Here is a 17,460-nt window from a genome sequence, read left to right on the forward strand (position 1 = left end):
TATGTTAGTCACCATACAGTATATCCTTAATTTTTGATGTAGTGTTCCATGATCCATTATTTGCTTATAACACCCAGTGCACCATGAAATATGTGCCCTCCTTAATACCCATCACTGGCCTATCCCAGTCCCCCACCCTCTCTCCCCTCTGAAGCCCTCAGTTTGTTTCCCAGAGTCCATAGTCTCTCATGGTTCATTCCCCCTTCTGTTTACCCCCCTTCATTCTTCCTTTCCTTCTCATACCGATCTTCCTGCTAAAGATTTTATTTTTAGGTAATCTCTACACCCAACATGGGGCTCTAACTCATAACCCTGAGATCAAGAGTGATGCTTTACCAACTGGGCCAGCCAGGTGCCCCTATTCTGAGTTTTTATATAAGGTGTGAGGTTTAGACTGAAGTTATTATTATTTTTTTTGCATGTGAATGTCTAATTGCTGTAGCACCATTTGTTTTATTATTTAAAGTTTTAATTTAACTTTATTTTTTTTAGTTAAGCAGAAGAAACTTCTATTAGTCTAATGAGCAGGGAGCAGTGCCAATGTCCCAGCTGTGCCCTTCTCTAACTCAATGCTTCCCAGTCCTTCATGTGCACATGTTACCTGGGGATCTGTTTAATGCTGCTTCTTCTTCTTTTTTTCTTTTTATATTATGTTAGTCACCATACAGTACATCCCTGGTTTTGATGCAAAGTTTCATTCTTTTGCATATAGCTGTCCAATTTTCCCAGCACCCTTTATTGAAGAGACTGTCTTTTTTCCACTGGATGTTTTTTCCTGCTTTGTCAAAGCTTAGTTGACCAAAGAGCTGAGGGTCCATTTCTGGGTTCTCTATTCTGTTCCATTGGTCTATGTGTCTGCTTTTGTGCCAGTACCATGCTGTCTTTGTGAGCACAGCTTTGTAGTAAAAACTAAGAGGCAGCCCACGGAATGACAGAAGATATATGCAAATGACACTACAGATAAAAGACTGGTATCCAAGATCTACAAAGAACGTCTCAAACTCAATACATGAGAAACAAATAATCAAATCAAAAAATGGGCAGAAGATATGAACTGACACTTTTCCAATGAAGACATACAAATGGCTAACAGACACATGAGAACATGTTCAAAATCATTAGCCATCAGGGAAATTCAAATCAAAACCACATTGAGATACCACCTTACACCAGTTAGAATGGCAAAAATGGACAAGGCAGGAAATAACAAATGCTAGAGAAGATGTGGAGAAAGGGGATCCCTCTTACATTGTTGGTGGGAATGCAAGTTGGTACAGCCACTTTGGAAAACAGTGTGGAGGTCTCTTAAAAAGTTAAAAATTGAGCTACCCTATGATCCAGCCATTGCGCTACTGGGTATTTACCTCAACAATACAGACATAGTGAAGAGAAGGGCCATATGCACCCCAATATTCATAGCAGCATTGTCCACAATAGCTAAATTGTGGAAGGAGCCAAGATGCCCACCAACAGACAAATGGATAAAGAAGATGTGGTCCATATATACAATGGAATATTACTCAGCCATCAGAAAGAATGATTACCCAACATTTGCAGCAACATGGATGGGACTGGAGGAGATTATGCTAAGTGAAATAAGCCAAGCAGAGAAAGACAATTATCATATGGTCTCACTCATTTATGGAACATAGGAAATAGCAGGAAGATAGGTAGGAGAAGGAAGGGAAGAATGAAGGGGGCAGGCAAACAGAAGGGGGAATGAACCATGAGAGACTATGGACTCTGGGAAACAAACTGAGGGCTTCAGAGGGGAGGGGAGTGGGGGAATGGAATAGGCTGGTGATGGGTATTAAGGAGGGCGTATATTGCATGGTGCACTGGGTGTTATATGCAAATAATGAATCATGGAACACTACATCAAAAACTAAGGATATACCATATGGTGACTAACATAACATAATAAAAAAGTATTATTTAAAAAAAATCTTAAAAAAAGAAAAGAAAAAAAAGAAAACTCAGTATGACATATGGCCATTAGTGGCCTCAAGGCATAAATAAAATATGCAATGTTTCAAGTGAGTGAGTATTTTTATCTTCTTCAACATAATCTGGAAATGCATCAAGGAAGCTAGAACATTTAAGAATGAACTTGAAGTAAGGACACCATTTCAGTTGTACATGAGGATAAGTATGTTTGAGGAAGCATTCTGTGTGGAGAAACCACATGAACAACAACATTTACCAAAAGAAGGCATCCAGAAGGCTTTCAGTAAGTTATCTGGGGTAAAACACAGTGTCCCACAGAAGAATTGTGAGGAAAGAGACTTCAGAGTCAAATCAAGATTTTTATTGGGAAGTACCTCAAATACTGCCAGGGTCACAAATGCTGGGTAATATAGATTAGATAGATAGAAAGATAGAAAGATAGAAAGATAGAAAGATAGAAAGATAGATTAGATAGATTAGATAGATAGATAGATAGATAGATAGATGATAGATAGATGATATAAGATGATATATGAGATAGATAGATGATAGATAGATGATGATGATAGATGATAGATAGATAGATAGATAGATAGATAGATAGATAGATAGATAGATAGATGATAGATAGGTGATAGATAGATAGATAGATGATAGATAATAGATACAGATAGATAGATGATAGATAGATGTAGATATATTTATGTAATCCATTCATATACGTGAACATTAAATATATACGTAGGCATATATAGAGTTCTAGATATGTATGCTATATAAACACATAATCTGGTAGATATGACAATCCTTGTAAAGCTATTCAAGAGGGATATTACTTAGACATCTGTTTATGAAGAATAGTCTGACAGCAGTGTTTGGGAAATAAAAGAATATCAACAGGATGCAGAAGTAACCAGTCTATAACAAATGACTGATGTGAGTATTTTAGTGTGTGACTCTTAGCAGTATCATTAGGGCTGTATATGGAAACAGTGGTGAGAGAGGAAGGGCAGGGGTAGACTGAAATTGGATCACTTGTTATACTTTTTTGCCTCTGTTCACTCAAACACAAACCTGACCCCTATGTGGAGGGAAATGCAATGTGAGTCTTCAAGGTGCACAACTATATGGCTGTAAAAGACTCATACTCAAATTCTTTTCAGAGGATTTATACTATTACAGTGCTTAATGCATTTATGAAGCCATGTTGAAAACATTAAAACATGTAAAATATTTTTCTTAATTATTTTAGTATGACATGAAAACTTGAATAATATTCAATAATATACACACATATTTAAAATGGTTATTTGTAGTCCCACCTTAAGTCATTTGAACACTAGGGCAATTATAACTTCCAAAACCTTTGAATACTAATCAATGCATAGGAACATCTAATCCGCAAAATTTTTGTGTTATTCTAATGGAAGAAGAACAGATGTTCTATGAGTACTAGGAAGTCTCCTTTAACATTTTTCTCAGTGCATCTATGACTTTCTTATTTCTCAGGCTATAGATCATTGGGTTTAACACAGGAATTATGACAGTGTAAAATAGAGAGTCCATCATATCTTGATCATCTGCCTGTGCAGATCTAGGGCGCACATACATGAAGAGAAGGGGGCCATAGTATAACGACACAGATAAGAGATGGGCTCCACAGGTGGAGAAGGCTTTCCTTATGCCTTGTAGAGACTTCTTTTTTAAGATTGTAAAGAGAACCAGTGTGTAAGAGACAAGAACAGTCAAAATGGTAAATACTTGTATTGACCCAGAGAAAATAAATACTATCAGATAATTAATAGAAGGGTCAGTACAAGAAATCTTAAACAGTGGTATAATGTCACAGTAAAAGTGGTGTACTGTGATGGAATTACAGAAGGTTAATCTGAATAAAAAAGAAGTATGAATTATGGCATGAAGAAGGCCACCTAAAAATGACAAATGTATCAGCCGGATGCACAGGGTATTGGACATAATGACTGGATAAAGTAATGGTTTGCATATGGCCACATACCGATCATATGCCATTGTTGCCAGAAGAAAACATTCTGTGGTTACACTGATTGCAAAGGAAAAAAATTGTATCATGCATTCAGAGAGAGAGATCATCTTGCTCTTGGCAAAGAAGTTGACCAGCATCTTGGGGGATACTGTGGATGATAACCAAGCATCCACAAATGCCAGACTCCCAAGGAATAAGTACATGGGGATGTGAAGCTGTGTTTCATTCCATATGAGAGCAATCAGACCAAGGTTCCCCACAATGGTGAGAAGATATATAACCAAGAATAACAGGAACAGGGGGATTTGCCACTGTGGTTCATATGTGAGTCCTGTGAGAATCAATTCTGTCAGCAATGTTGTATTATGCTTTTCCATGTCCTCACTGGGTGTTGCCTGAAATGAAATTGAACAAATGACAAAAAAATCAATTTGTAACATGAAATATAGGGAGGAGAGTCGAAATAAAATTATGCACCTCAGAAATATCCTCTCAATTTTGTGTATTACCTCTGTAATAGATGGAATCGTTTTGGACGGTTGGAAATAAATGCAATTATTTCAGTTTTTAAAATGTGCCACAATGAACAGAATTGGAAAAATTAAGGACATTGTATGTAAATGCTAAATTTATGGGATAGAATTGAGTATGAAAGGGAAAATCTGTGTCTAGGACATGGATAGAGGGTGAAGGAGAAAGAAACTTGAAGAACCTGGGCAATAAAAGGAGTTGAATAGCAGGTGAAGGATCTTGAATATTGTTCATCAGGGAAGAAGCATTCACTGAAAAAAAGGGAGTGGCACTATAAGATTTTTTAAAATGAATACGAGGTAGTGTAGAAAATAGGCTGCAGGGAGGTGAACCTGGGGTCATGAATACTAGTCAGGAAGATGTAACTACTGTCCACTGGTTCTCAAACCAGATTATACCCTGGAATTCTCTGAGGAATATTTGTACAAAATATAGACTGTGAGGCTTTCTTTAGAATTAGATTTAGTGAGTAGAGAATGAAATCTAATAATCTGTATTTTACACTTGCTTCCCAAGTAATTCAAATATGTGTCACATGGCTTGTCCATGGTGAAATGACATTGAGATTGATGGGGAAGATGGAAAGAGAGATGGAAGAGAGTTCATAACGTAGAGACATCACTTCTGTGACACATCAGAGGTGAAGGGGAGGTCGGTGAAGAATAGAGGAGACACTTGATGACTAGGTAGATTTTCATTTACCCAAAGAGAACAAAAACACTAATTTGAAAGATACATGCACCCCTACATTTACTGCATTCTATTTAGAATGGCCAAGATACAGAAGCAACCTAAGTGTCCATCTGTACACAAAAGAATAAGCAAGATGTGGTCCATTTGTGTCTCCGTGTGTGTGTGTGTGTGTGTGTGTGTGTATAATATTACCCAGCTATAAAAAAGGATAAAATCATGGCATTTGACACAACAGGCTATTACATTAAATGAAATAAGTTGGAATGAGAAAGACAAATACCGTATGATTTCACTCATATGTGGAGTCTAAAGAAATGAATAAACAAAGAGCAGAATCAGACCTATAAATAAAGAGAACAACTTATTTGCCAGAGAAGTAGAGGTGGAGGGATGGGCAAAATGAGTGAAGGAGAGTGGGAGATATAGTCTTCCAGTATGGAATGAATAAGTCACAGAATAAAAGTCACAGCGTAAGGAATATAGTCAACAATATTGTAATAGTAATGTATGGTGACAGATGGTAGCTGTACTTGTGGTGAACATAGTATGAGTTATAAACTTGTCAAATCACTAAGTTGTACACCTGAAACGAATGTAACATTGTAGGTCAACTATACTCAAATTTTTAAAAAATCGTTGAAATTAGGATGCAATGCCAGTTTGTAGGGAGGGTGTCTTCTGAACCTCCAGGTGGTATATACTTTGTAGTATAATTCTACTACATATAATGACTTGGAAGTCATTGGAGTAGCTCAAGGCATACTTATGTATGACCTATTTCTACCACAGAGTCACGGAGCCAAGCAATGTCTACCACCCACTCTCGGAGCCAAAAGAGCTACAACTGTCTTTCCTATCCCCCTAACAACTAGAGTGGGGGACTTGCAATGTAAGTTTGGCAACCAAAACCCATCCACACTGGATCTAGAATTTGGAGTGATGGAGAAAAGGGACAAGGACAAAAGAGAATTTGAGTTGCTAAGGCAGCCAAAGCACAATATGAAGTTTCCAGCAAATGTACCCTGCACCCACACCAGTGACCCTGCCAGTGTGAACAGTGACATTCCCACACAGCAGCAGTGACAGTGGCCCTCATGGAACCAATGTTGGGACATGATTTTTGCTGTCGACAGACTGCCTTGCTTCCTTCTGTTGCTGTCCATTTTTTTCCCCAGCTGATTCCCTTAATCTCCTAGCATGTCTATGCTAGACTCCATTCCAAAAAATAATTTCTTGTTGAAGCTAATAGTTCTGACTTGCAGAGAATAAAGACAGAGACTAGGAAAGGATACAGAGCAGAATGATGAAGAAGAGAAGGGAAATAGGACAGATGAGTGTCATGAACATAAAGAGAGGAAGATAGTCAAGAAAAACAAAGTTATGGTGCAATCACTTTAAAATAAATGCTCTAGGAGGACAAGGAGTGAACAGGTGTGATTGAGCGTGGAAACTAAGAGATTTTTAGTGGTTTTAGTGTGAGCAGTTTCCATCACATGATGCAGTTGAGGTCAGAGAATAAGGAGCAGTGAATGGGAACAAATTGTACAACAGTGAGCAGGGAAAAGGTATCAAATACTCCAAGAATGTGGAGGATAGTTGTTAAATGTCTGCTGTGGGTGGACAAATAGAACATTTTTTCCCTAATATTGTTTTAATAACATTTTCAAAAGAGAGAAATGGAGAGGAAGGCATCAAGAAGAGACAGGAGACAAGACAAGAAGAAGGAAAAATTTTGGTTGTGAAAAGATCAGGAGAGGGCGTCTGAGTAGCTCAGTTGGTTAAGTGTGGATGGAACTGGAGGGGATTATGCTAAGTAAAATAAATCAAGCAGAGAAAGACATTTACGACATGGTTTCACTCATACGTGGAACTTAAAGAATAACATGGAGGACCACAGGGAAAGGGAGGGAAAACTGAATGGGAAGAAATCAGAGAGGGAGACAAACCATGAGAGCCTGGACTGCAGGAACCAAACTGAGGGTTACAGAAAGGAGGGGGGTTGGGGGATGGAGTAACTGGGTGATGGGTATTAAGGAGGGCACATGTGGTGATGAGCACTGGGTGTTATACACAACTAATGAATCATGGAACCCATCCAAAACTAATGATGTACTGTATGCTGGCTAACTGAACATAGTGATAAAAAAATTTTTTAAAAAAGATTAGCAAGTGGAGGAAGAGAAATAGGCAGAGAAAAACAGACACATGGATGGATAAGTGTGAGAAACACGACAGAGAAAAAGGAGGAAGGACATCAGAGAAAGGCTATGAACAACAAAAAGGGAAAAGCCCAGAGAGTTTGGGGGTAAATGTTTAACTTAACTTTGCTTTTCATTTTAAGTTGTCAACATTGGAATCTTTTCTTTTTCTCTTCTTCAAATTTCCAAGTTTATTTATCTATAGAATATGTGTATGCAAGAGTTTTTCAGTTTAACTTTATAAACTTTGTGCTGTTCATATATATACTAGTACTACCTGAAAGTTCCACTCATATCTAGAAATTCCTTTATAGGGGTGGCTTAGATGGTTAAGTATCTGTCTTCGGCTCTGGTCTTGATCTCCAGGTCCTAGGATTGAGCCCCACATCGGGCTCCCAGCTCAGCAGGGACTTTACTTCTCCTTCACCCTCTGCCTCTCCCCCTGCTTGTGTGCTTTCTCCTCTCTCTCTCTCTCAAATGAATAAATAAAATCTTTTTTTAGAAATTTGCTTTATATTTTTTATTACAATGATTAGAACTGCCTTTTTGTAGAAATCCTGCTGGTTTTATTTGAGAGTACTTTTTCTCCATCAGTTTTTTTAGCAGAATAAAATTAAGCCAAAAACCAGAGTGAAATATAAGTGACATAGAGAACCAAAGCCAGTAATTCTAGTTATTAAAGAAATATTTATTTGGAAAGGATTTCTTTCCATGCAATCTCAAATCACTAAATAATTGAAAATTCTGAAGTTCAATTTGTGTGTGGTACTTATCAAGCCATAAATGCTGGAGCTATGAGGGAACACTTACTGCCTATTTCTTCCTACATACATATAAAATAGTCCAAAAAAAAGTGGGATAAAGGATAGAGTTAACATACAAGTAACTTACCCTAAAAGTTTTAATCAGAAAGTGTGATCGGTTAAACAAAATAGACCTTTTAATCAGAATAACCAGGAAGATTTCTTATGTAGGAATCAAGACCTGATACTTAAATGCAGTATAAATTGTAAATGTTTTACATTTTCGTTCATTACACTTGTAAAGTCATAGTTATGTTAGGGGATAATAAAACATTGTTAAAGAGAGTAATTCAGTCTCAGAGCTATTTTGTTTATCCAGATTATGACTAGCAACATAAAATAAATATCTTATTCAGTACTTGCTTTACATTATTCACCTGTTTTTTTTTGGCATCTGTAATTCTAATTTGAAATTATTATAAACATAACTGTATTTCAACTTTATATATAAAGTATAATGAATATTATAGAAATCATTTCTGTCTTACCCACATCTTATAAGAAACCTGAGGAAATTCCTTCAAAGTGTTAGGCTTTCAAAAGTAGAAAAAAATACGGTAGCACTGGAATGACCATAACATAGGCAGCAACTGTTTCCACACTGATTCATTTTGAAGGTTTCATTTACCAAACTCAGGAAAATATTTATATAAATTTGCTTTGAACTCAAGAGTCAACCAATCATCAAAAATGTGCTTTTGCCAAAAAAAGAAAGGAGTGAAAAACTAAAATTCCTCTAATAGCACCCAAGGGTTTCCTTTAGGACAAAACTAAGCTGTTCTTCTGGGCATTGCAGGTTTGAATCTGTGTGAGAAGTCCAGGAGTCCCATCGGGCATTAAGCCTGCAGATCATAAACATCATGTCATGTATACATTTCTAGTTGCAACTCTTGAAATTGCACCTTATGCCACTGCTTTCCACTACAATTGATACTTCTGGCATGTTTATGCAAATCAGTTTGTCTATAAAATAGGTGTTGCTCTGGGTGCTTTGATTAATATGTTCTTGCCTCAGCTAATCATACATGATTTTACTGAGGCCAGAGTTCTAGATTCCTTTCAGGAAGAACCCCCCAAAAAGTTGTTCTCCTCCCTCATGCAAACTGCAGCTCACATTCCAGACATAGACATGACTCCACACTTGAAGCTGAAATCTGATGCAAGATCTTAGTAGGCAAAGGTCAGGGTAGGTGCAAAGGGAAACAAAGACAAAGCACCACAGTGAGAGGGGCCATAGCTCAGTGCTTCTCAAAATATAATGCCTGTGAAGCTCCTAGAGAGAGCTTGTTAAAGGGGGCCTCAGGATCCCCATTTCTAACATGGTGATTGCTGCCTCTGGACGTGTGTCACGCACAAGGCCTTTGCCATTGGAGGGCCGAGATCCTCAGAGAGCCCAGGTCATGCGAGAAGCATAATGTGATAAATTACAAAGGGAGAAACTAGGAGTAACCAGATGGGGCCAGGGAAGCCAGAATGGGTGTGATTACACACGCTCTTGGAGGCTAGTTCAGAGACTTTGTTTTTTACCCCAACTTAAAGGAAACGAGGGATTGTGAACATGGTGGTAAAGTTCAGGTTTCCGTTTTGTGCATTGGCAAAGTAAGTTGTCAATGAACTTTCCTTCAGAAAAATAAAAATTTACTCATTTGTGACATTTCATATTTGAAGAGTAGAAAAAGTGTTCAACCTTCACATGGGACTTGATTGGCGGCTAGGGGAAAGCAAACAGCATCTTTTTTGGCAGACTGATTTATCAATTATCTTGCTTCCGTACATTTTGCTTGTGGAAGACAAAATCGAGGAGGGAAAAGAGCACTGATAAAATTAATGTCATTCTGAAAACTCAGAGGAAGGGTGAATTAAGCAGGATGATGTGCAGAGCTGGCTTCAACACACACAAACAACAAATTCACCGACTTCTTCAATTTTGTATGATTATCTCTTAATGCATTTCGTTGCCTATCTGTGAGCACAAAATGTCTATGATGCTGCTTCCAGTGAGAGTTGTCTTCTCAACCTTGGTCATTTATACAGTGTGCTGTGGTATTTCATTGTGGTATTAACATATGTTCCCCTGATGACACATTGCATAAAGCAACTTCTTGTGTCCTGTTTTGATATCTTTATATCTTGTTTGGTGACCTGTGTGTTCAAATCCTGGCCAATTTTTTAACTGAGTTAATTTTTTTGAGTTAATTATTTTTCATTTAGTGAGTTTTGTGAATTCTACATATATACAAGTACAAGTCATTACCAGATGTATGCTGTGCAAATCTTTCTCAGGAATCTTATTGCCTTTCTTTCTCATGAAGATAATAAACTGGCCCATTACACACATGGCATTATGATGTTTGATACCAGTGAGCAAGAAGTAGCAACTCTTCTATGCTTCTTGGTAAGAAATGTGCATGAGAGAGGGTGAGAAATAAATCCAACAATATTCGGAGCACCTGGCTGGCTCAGTCTGTACAACATGGATCTCTCGATCTCAGGGTTGTGAGTTCTAACCCCACACCAGGTGTGGCACCTACATAAAAAAAATTAAGAAGCCTTATACTTGAGTGAAATTGCTAGGAGGGCAATGATATAATGCATGTGGACATTTCCCTACTGAGGAGAAGTATACGTTGTTGCAGCCGGCCCATCCCTCAAACAAAAAAGAACCACAAAACCTAGTGTGTTCTGGTAGATTCTGGAAAAAGAATCATCCTCGTTTGGGTGTATTACACTGGCCCATTTTCCAAGTGACCAGATAAACCACTAGTTTTGAGTGGGCTCAGGACAGGAAAAGGCTGTCAAACAAGTATAAATTGCTGTGCGTGGTGTTCCGCCAATTGCACGTGATTCAGCAGAACCAATGGCGCTTGAGCAGCAGATCCACTAGGGAGGCTTTGAAGCCTTTGGCAGGTCTCTATAGGGAGCCACAATTCAGGCCGTTGGAATTTTGGAGCACAGCCCTGCCATCCTCAGTGGATAACTACTCTAGTTTTAAGAAACAGCCATTGGCCTCCTACAGGCTCTTAGTTCAGACTGACTGCTTAACCTTGGGCCACTAACTGAACATGCAACCATACAAGCTGGACGTTGTTTGATCCACCAAGACATTAAATTGGGCATTCACGGGAGCACTCCACCATGAAACGAAATGAAACTGCTCTATGCATGTAGGAGCCAGAGCAGGCTCTCAAGGAAGTGGCCTAAAAGATCATGGTCCCTATTCCTGCTACACTGGCCTCTCTCTCCCAGCCTGCACCTATAGTCTCATGGGGAATTCTTTATGAGCAGTTGACAGAGGGGAATAAAAATGGGGTCCTGGTGTATAGATGGTTCTGCACAAAATGCAAACATCATCCAAACGTGGACAGCTGCAGCACTACGACCACTCTCTGTGATATTCCTGTACCTCAGAGGTGACTGGAAATCTTCCAAGTGGCAGAACTTGGAGCAGTGCACCTGGTTGTTCACTTTGGAAGGAGAAATGGCCAGATGTGTGATTATATTCTAGTGCGGGAGCTATGACTTATGGTTTGCTGGGTGATCAGGGACATTGAAGGCATATTACTAGGAAATTGAAGACAAGGAAATTTGTGGAAGAGGTATGTAAACATCTCTCCAAATGGGCAAAAATCATGAAGATATTTGTGTCTCATAAGAACTATCATCAAAGGGTGATCTCAGCAAAGAAGGATTTAAAAAATCAAGTAGATGAAATGAGCTATTTTTGGACAAAAAATCAGCCTCTTTCTTCAACCATTTCTGTCATCATCCAGCGGGTTCATGAACAAAATGATGGAGTGTCCGGGAAGGAAGTCATGCATGTGTTCACATCATGGACTTCATTTACTAAGGCCACCTTGTCTCCTCAGCCATTGCTGAGTGCTCAGTCAGCCAGGAACCGAGATAACATTGAGTCTCTTACGTATCATCATTTATTGGAATGATCAGCTTTCTAGCTGGTGGCAGGTTGACTACATTGGAAAGTTTCCATCATAAAAGGGAAGTGGTTTTTTTCTCCTACTGGAATAGCCACCCATTCTGTATATAGATTTACCTTACTTGCATTCATTGATTCTACCAAAACCATCATCTTGGAATTAACAGAATTCCTTATCCATTGTCCAAGATCATAGTATTTCACACAACATTGCTTCTGACCAAGGCATTTACTTCACTGCCAAAGAAGTACAACAATGGGCCCATGATCATAAAATTCACTGGTCTTATTCTATTCACTACCATTCTGAAAGCAACTTGTTTGATTGAATGGTGAGATCACCTTTTTGGAGATTCCTTTATAGCATAACTAGATGGTGATACCTGAGAGTTTGAGTATCTCCAAAAGACTGTATATTTTCTGAGTCAGCATTCACTGTATGGGACTGGTTCAGTGGCACCACTCACTGTTACCCCTAGGAACACACCAGGATATTTTTTATTGGGCCAGCAACATAATTTTAGCTTCATGTTCCCTTGATCTTATGCTCTGGAGGCCTAGAAGTCTTGGAGCCAGAGGGAGGAATGCTGTCATCAGGACACACATCAGTGATCCATTTAGCTGGAGGTTAAGACTGCCATGGTTTCTCTGGGTTCTACTTTCCTTTGAGTGGAGTTGCTGTGCTGGCTAGGGTGATTGATGCTGACAACCAAGGGGAAATTGAAGTAGTCCACACCGGAAGAAAGGATAAATGTGTCTGGACTACAGATCACTTAGGATGTCTCTTAGTATACCATTCCCTGTGATTATGGTCAATAGAAAACTTCAATGAACTAATGAATTAATCCAGGTAGGACTTCTAATGGCCCAGACCCTTTAGGAATAAAAGTTTGAGTTACCCCATCAGTGAAAGAACAACGACCGGCTGAGGTCTTGCTGAAGGCAGAGGGAATATGGAATGGGTAGTGGAAGACTACTTATAAATGCTAGTTATAAACACATGATTAGTTACAGAAACTATTAGTTTCTTTCCACCTTTGTTCCATTATTCATGTAACATAAGATGCATTGACTCTCACGGTAATTAAGCTTTGTTAATTTAACATCATAGTATTTAAGTTACTAGATCTCAAGAAAAAGAGTAAATATTACTCAAGGAATTCCCCTCTTCCTCTGGGGAAGGGTTTAGTTCATTTTCAGTGTACACAGCATAGTTGTATCATGTGGGGGCAGAATTATGACCTTCCTATTGTCTTTATATGGAAATTAAATATGGTTGAAGGAATTGTGAATGTGTGCCAAGTGACAATGGGTGGACTTGTGATGGTTCATTTTATGTGTCAACTTGACTAGGCTGCAGGATGTCCAGATTTCTTATTAAACATTCTTTCTGGTTGTGTCCATAGGGTATTTCCAGAAGGTATTAGTATTGAATTTGTGGACTAAGTAAAGTAGATGGCTCTCCCCATTGTGGTGAGGGCCTCAACTGAACTTTTTTAAAAAGGCTAAGGATGATTGAATGTATCTGGGCTTGACTGGTTGACATTGATCTTCTCCTGCCCTTGGGGAACCTGGTTTGAGGACTCAGACTTGGACTGGAATCTCTACCATGGTTCTCCAGCTCCGGCCTTTAAACTACAACACAGGCTCTCCTGTGTCTCCAGCTTGCAAACAGCAGATTCTGATACAAGAACCAATATCATATAATAGCAATCTTTATATAATAGTTATAGGTAAGGTTTTCCTGTTGTAGATCTATATCTATATAACGATATTGGTTCTGTTACACTGAAAAATTCCATACTAACATAACTAATATAACTCCTTTAATTTAGTGAATTTTTTGCTTTATTTGAAAATAAAGGAAAATGTCATGATGTTCCTGTTAGCTGTTGCCCACAGATGAGTCTCATTTGGAAGGTATCTTCTCAGGAGAAGTAAACATCACTTTATTGCAGCATGTGGAACATTTTTTTAAAGATTTTATTTGTATTTTTGTTAGAGAGAGAGAGATAACCAGAGAGAGCCCAAGGGTTTGGTAGAGGGAGAGGAAGAAGCAGACTCCCCACGGAGAAGGAAGCCTGATAAAGGGCTGAAACCCAGGACCCTGAGATCATGACCTGAACCAGAGGCAGACGCTTATGAGACTGAGCCACCCAGGTGCCCCTGGAACATCTTGTATATGAAATTACATCGAGAATGATGATCCAAAAGTTGATTCTACTTAAAATTTCATTTTTTTTAATGACGTAAGGTCCCATCTGTTTACATTCTTTAAATGAGGCAATGGAGTTTAGATAGGCTATCATCACTTTCAATCATGGTTTCCAAGACAAAGCTAATAAATGGTCTACTATTCTTCATCCCTTGAATCAAAAGGCCCATTGAAATTTGGATTCCCCCTCCCAAAGCGGAGAGGAAAGTACAAACCAGAGAGTAGAAACCTTTAGAATATTCCCATATTATTGCTAAGTAGGAGATAGAGGATGTATAGAAACTCCATTTTGACGGGTCTCTAAATATTTTCTTACAAAAACTTTTCTTCCTTAATAATTTTAAAACAGTGGTTCCTTAGTATAGTTTCAAACCAATAACATTAACTTTGCTTAGTCAGAAATATTAATGATGAAGCTTATCAGTATGTTTTCACAAGTTCCCCACATGATCTTCATGACCACTACAGTTTAAGAACCACCCTTGTAAAAGAACAGCATGACTGTCTATACTAGAGACATTTTGACATATACTGAATACACGTACTCAATAAGATCTTGCCATAGGTGGTCTACAATGCAGACACTGAGAAATACTGTTCTAATGTTGATTGGCATTTGTCTTAACCTAATTCTGTTGTTTCCTTGAATACAATTTAAGATAATTCTGTTAGCAATCTTCTGAACAGTAGAAGGTACTGTAAAGTGATGAGAAAAGTATATAGATCCTACATTCATTTATATTTAAAGAGATAGGAAGTATGAGTTATTTTATTTTAAAACTTTTATTCATGATAATTAACATAGAGTATTATATTAGTTTCAGGTGCACAGTATAGTGATTTCATAACGCTCTACATTTCTCGGTGCTCATCAAGATAAGTATACTATTAATCTCCTTTATCTATTTTACCCACCCCCCACTCACCTCCTGTCTATCAGTTTGTTCTCTATATTTAAGTCTACTTTTTATGTTTATCTTTTTTATTGTCATTTTGTTCATTTTTTTCTTAAATTCTACATATGAGTGAAATCATATGGTATTTGTTTTGCTCTAACTGATTTCACTTATCGTTGTACTATCTAGTTCCTTCCATGTCATTTCAAATGGCAAGATGTCATTCTTTTTTTATGGCTGACTAATATTCCATTATATATATATGTATGTGTGTATACATACACACACACACACACACACACACACACGCGCGCGCGCGCGCACACACACAAACACACCCGACTTCTAGGTTATCCATTCAATGAACACTTCGGTGGCTCCTATATCTTGGCTAATGTAATTAATTTTGCAATAAAATCGGGTTGCATATATTTTTTTGAATTATATATCTTTTGATAAATACTCAGTAGTGGAATTAATGTATTATATGTAATTCTATTTTTAATTTTTTAAGGAACCTTCATACTGCTCTTTAAAGTGGCTACAGCAATTTGTATTATCACCAAGTGCACGAGGGTTCCTTTCTCTATGCATGTTAGCCAACATTTGTTGTTTGTTGTGGTTTGATTTTAAGTATTGTGACAGATGTAAGGTGATATCATTGTTTTGATTTGCATTTCCCTGATGATTAGTGATGTTGACCATCCATCTGTTCATGTGTCTGTTGGTCATCTGTAAGACTTCTTTGGAGAAAAGTCTATTTAGGTCCTCTCCGAATTTTTATCAGATTATTTGGGGTTCCCTGTGTTCAATTGTATAAGTTCTTTATATATTTTGACTATTAACTGCTTATCAGATATATCATTTGAGAATATCTTCTCCCTTTCAGTAGGGTTCCTTTTTGTTTTGTTGAAAGTTTCTTTATTCATTATTTGTGTATAACACCCAGTGCACCATACAATACGTGCCCTCTTTAATACCCATCACCAGCCTGTCCCCATCCCCCACCCCCTCCACTCTGAAGCCCTCAGTTTGTTTCCCAGAGTCCATAGTCTCTCATTGTTCATTCCCCCTTCTGTTTACCCCCCTTTCTTCTTCCCTTTCTTCTCCTACCAATCTTCCTACTTCTTATGTTCCATAAATGAGTGAAACCATATGATAATTGTCTTTCTCTGCTTGACTTATTTCGCTTAGCATTTGTTTTGGGGTCATAACAATCAAGGAACAAGAAAAATCTAGATACCTAAGAAGAAAAACCAGAATTATAGGATTATTATACAGCAAAGAATCAATAAACTACAGACATATGCAATAACATGAATACCCTGGGTTCAAAGAGTAAAAGCAGCTGGACTGTGAGCCATTCAGTTTTATGCTGGGACTTGGGGGTATCTGTCAGGAAAACAAAAAGGGAACAGATGACCTGGTGTAATCTTGTGATCTATACCTCCAGAAATACATAATAATGATATTTTCCTTTTTTAAAATAATGACATTTGTCTTAAATACTTCTATGTGTTATATCTTTAACTAATTAATTAAAGGGATTTACTTTAAGATTTTCTCATACTCCATCCTAAGAACTAATTCTAGTTATAAGAATTAGAATTCACTTCAGGTTTATGATGCTCAAGCTTGTCATGAGAGAAACTGGAAGGGGAGCTGTGTTCAAGGAAACATCCCGAACATAGTAATTTCGCTGGAGTCATTACTATACTGAAAACAGTGATACAGTCTACTGCATTTTATGTATTCATGCTGTCACATTCTTAAAATTTCACAAGAAGTTCACAAATACTCACTTAGAACCTCAAGTGTAAGTCACTGTTCTGCACAGCACAAGTACAGGAGTACTAGGACTTCTAAGCTATAATCTAAAAGACTGTATGAACCAAAAATAAGTACTATACAAGGCTAAATGTGATCTAAGAAGAATACATAAACTAAAATTCTTCAAATGAGTATGCCTTCCTATCATCTTTGAAGTAATCTGGAAATGCATCAAGGTAGCTGTAACATTTAAGCTGCTACACCTTGAAGAAAAGACTTCATTTCAATTACAAATAAAGATGGGCAGTTGTGGCGTAGGATGGAGGATTTTATTCTCTTTGGAGAGACCCATATCGGAAAAGACTGAACTGAGAGAGTGAGTGTGTCTAGAATGCTTTCAGTAACTATGTGTATGGGTTTAACACAAGGTCCACTAGGAGAAGTAGGGGGAAAGGACATCGGTGTTAA

The 17,460-nt window shown here is 37.9% G+C and overlaps 1 protein-coding gene across 2 annotated transcripts; it reads right to left on the reverse strand.

Annotated features, from left to right (window-relative positions):
* Nucleotides 1–982: 982 nt before the first annotated feature.
* On the reverse strand, nt 983–4,332 carry LOC123784323 (olfactory receptor 5H2-like). 2 transcript variants are annotated; one of them, XM_087861301.1, is made up of 2 exons: nt 3,419–4,329; nt 983–1,001 (listed from the first exon to the last, which is right to left on the reverse strand). In XM_087861301.1, exons 1-2 carry the CDS (start codon nt 4,327–4,329, stop codon nt 983–985), a joined length of 930 nt encoding a protein of 309 aa, XP_087717427.1. The 2 variants fall into 2 exon arrangements, with proteins under 2 accessions (XP_087717427.1, XP_045641610.2); XM_045785654.2 differs by lacking the exon at nt 983–1,001 and having other exon boundaries at nt 3,400–4,332.
* Between the last annotated feature and the right edge of the window lie 13,128 nt (nt 4,333–17,460).

Source organism: Ursus americanus, chromosome 4, assembly GCF_024610735.1.
Source record: "Ursus americanus isolate L20-20 chromosome 4, mUrsAme1.1.p, whole genome shotgun sequence".
In the NCBI taxonomy this organism is placed as follows: Eukaryota; Metazoa; Chordata; class Mammalia; order Carnivora; family Ursidae; genus Ursus; species Ursus americanus.

What these genes read in the sequence shown, in the direction of transcription:
- LOC123784323 (XM_087861301.1), bottom strand. Translation starts at nt 4,329, where the DNA reads ATGGAAAAGCATAATACAACATTGCTGACAGAATTGATTCTCACAGGA.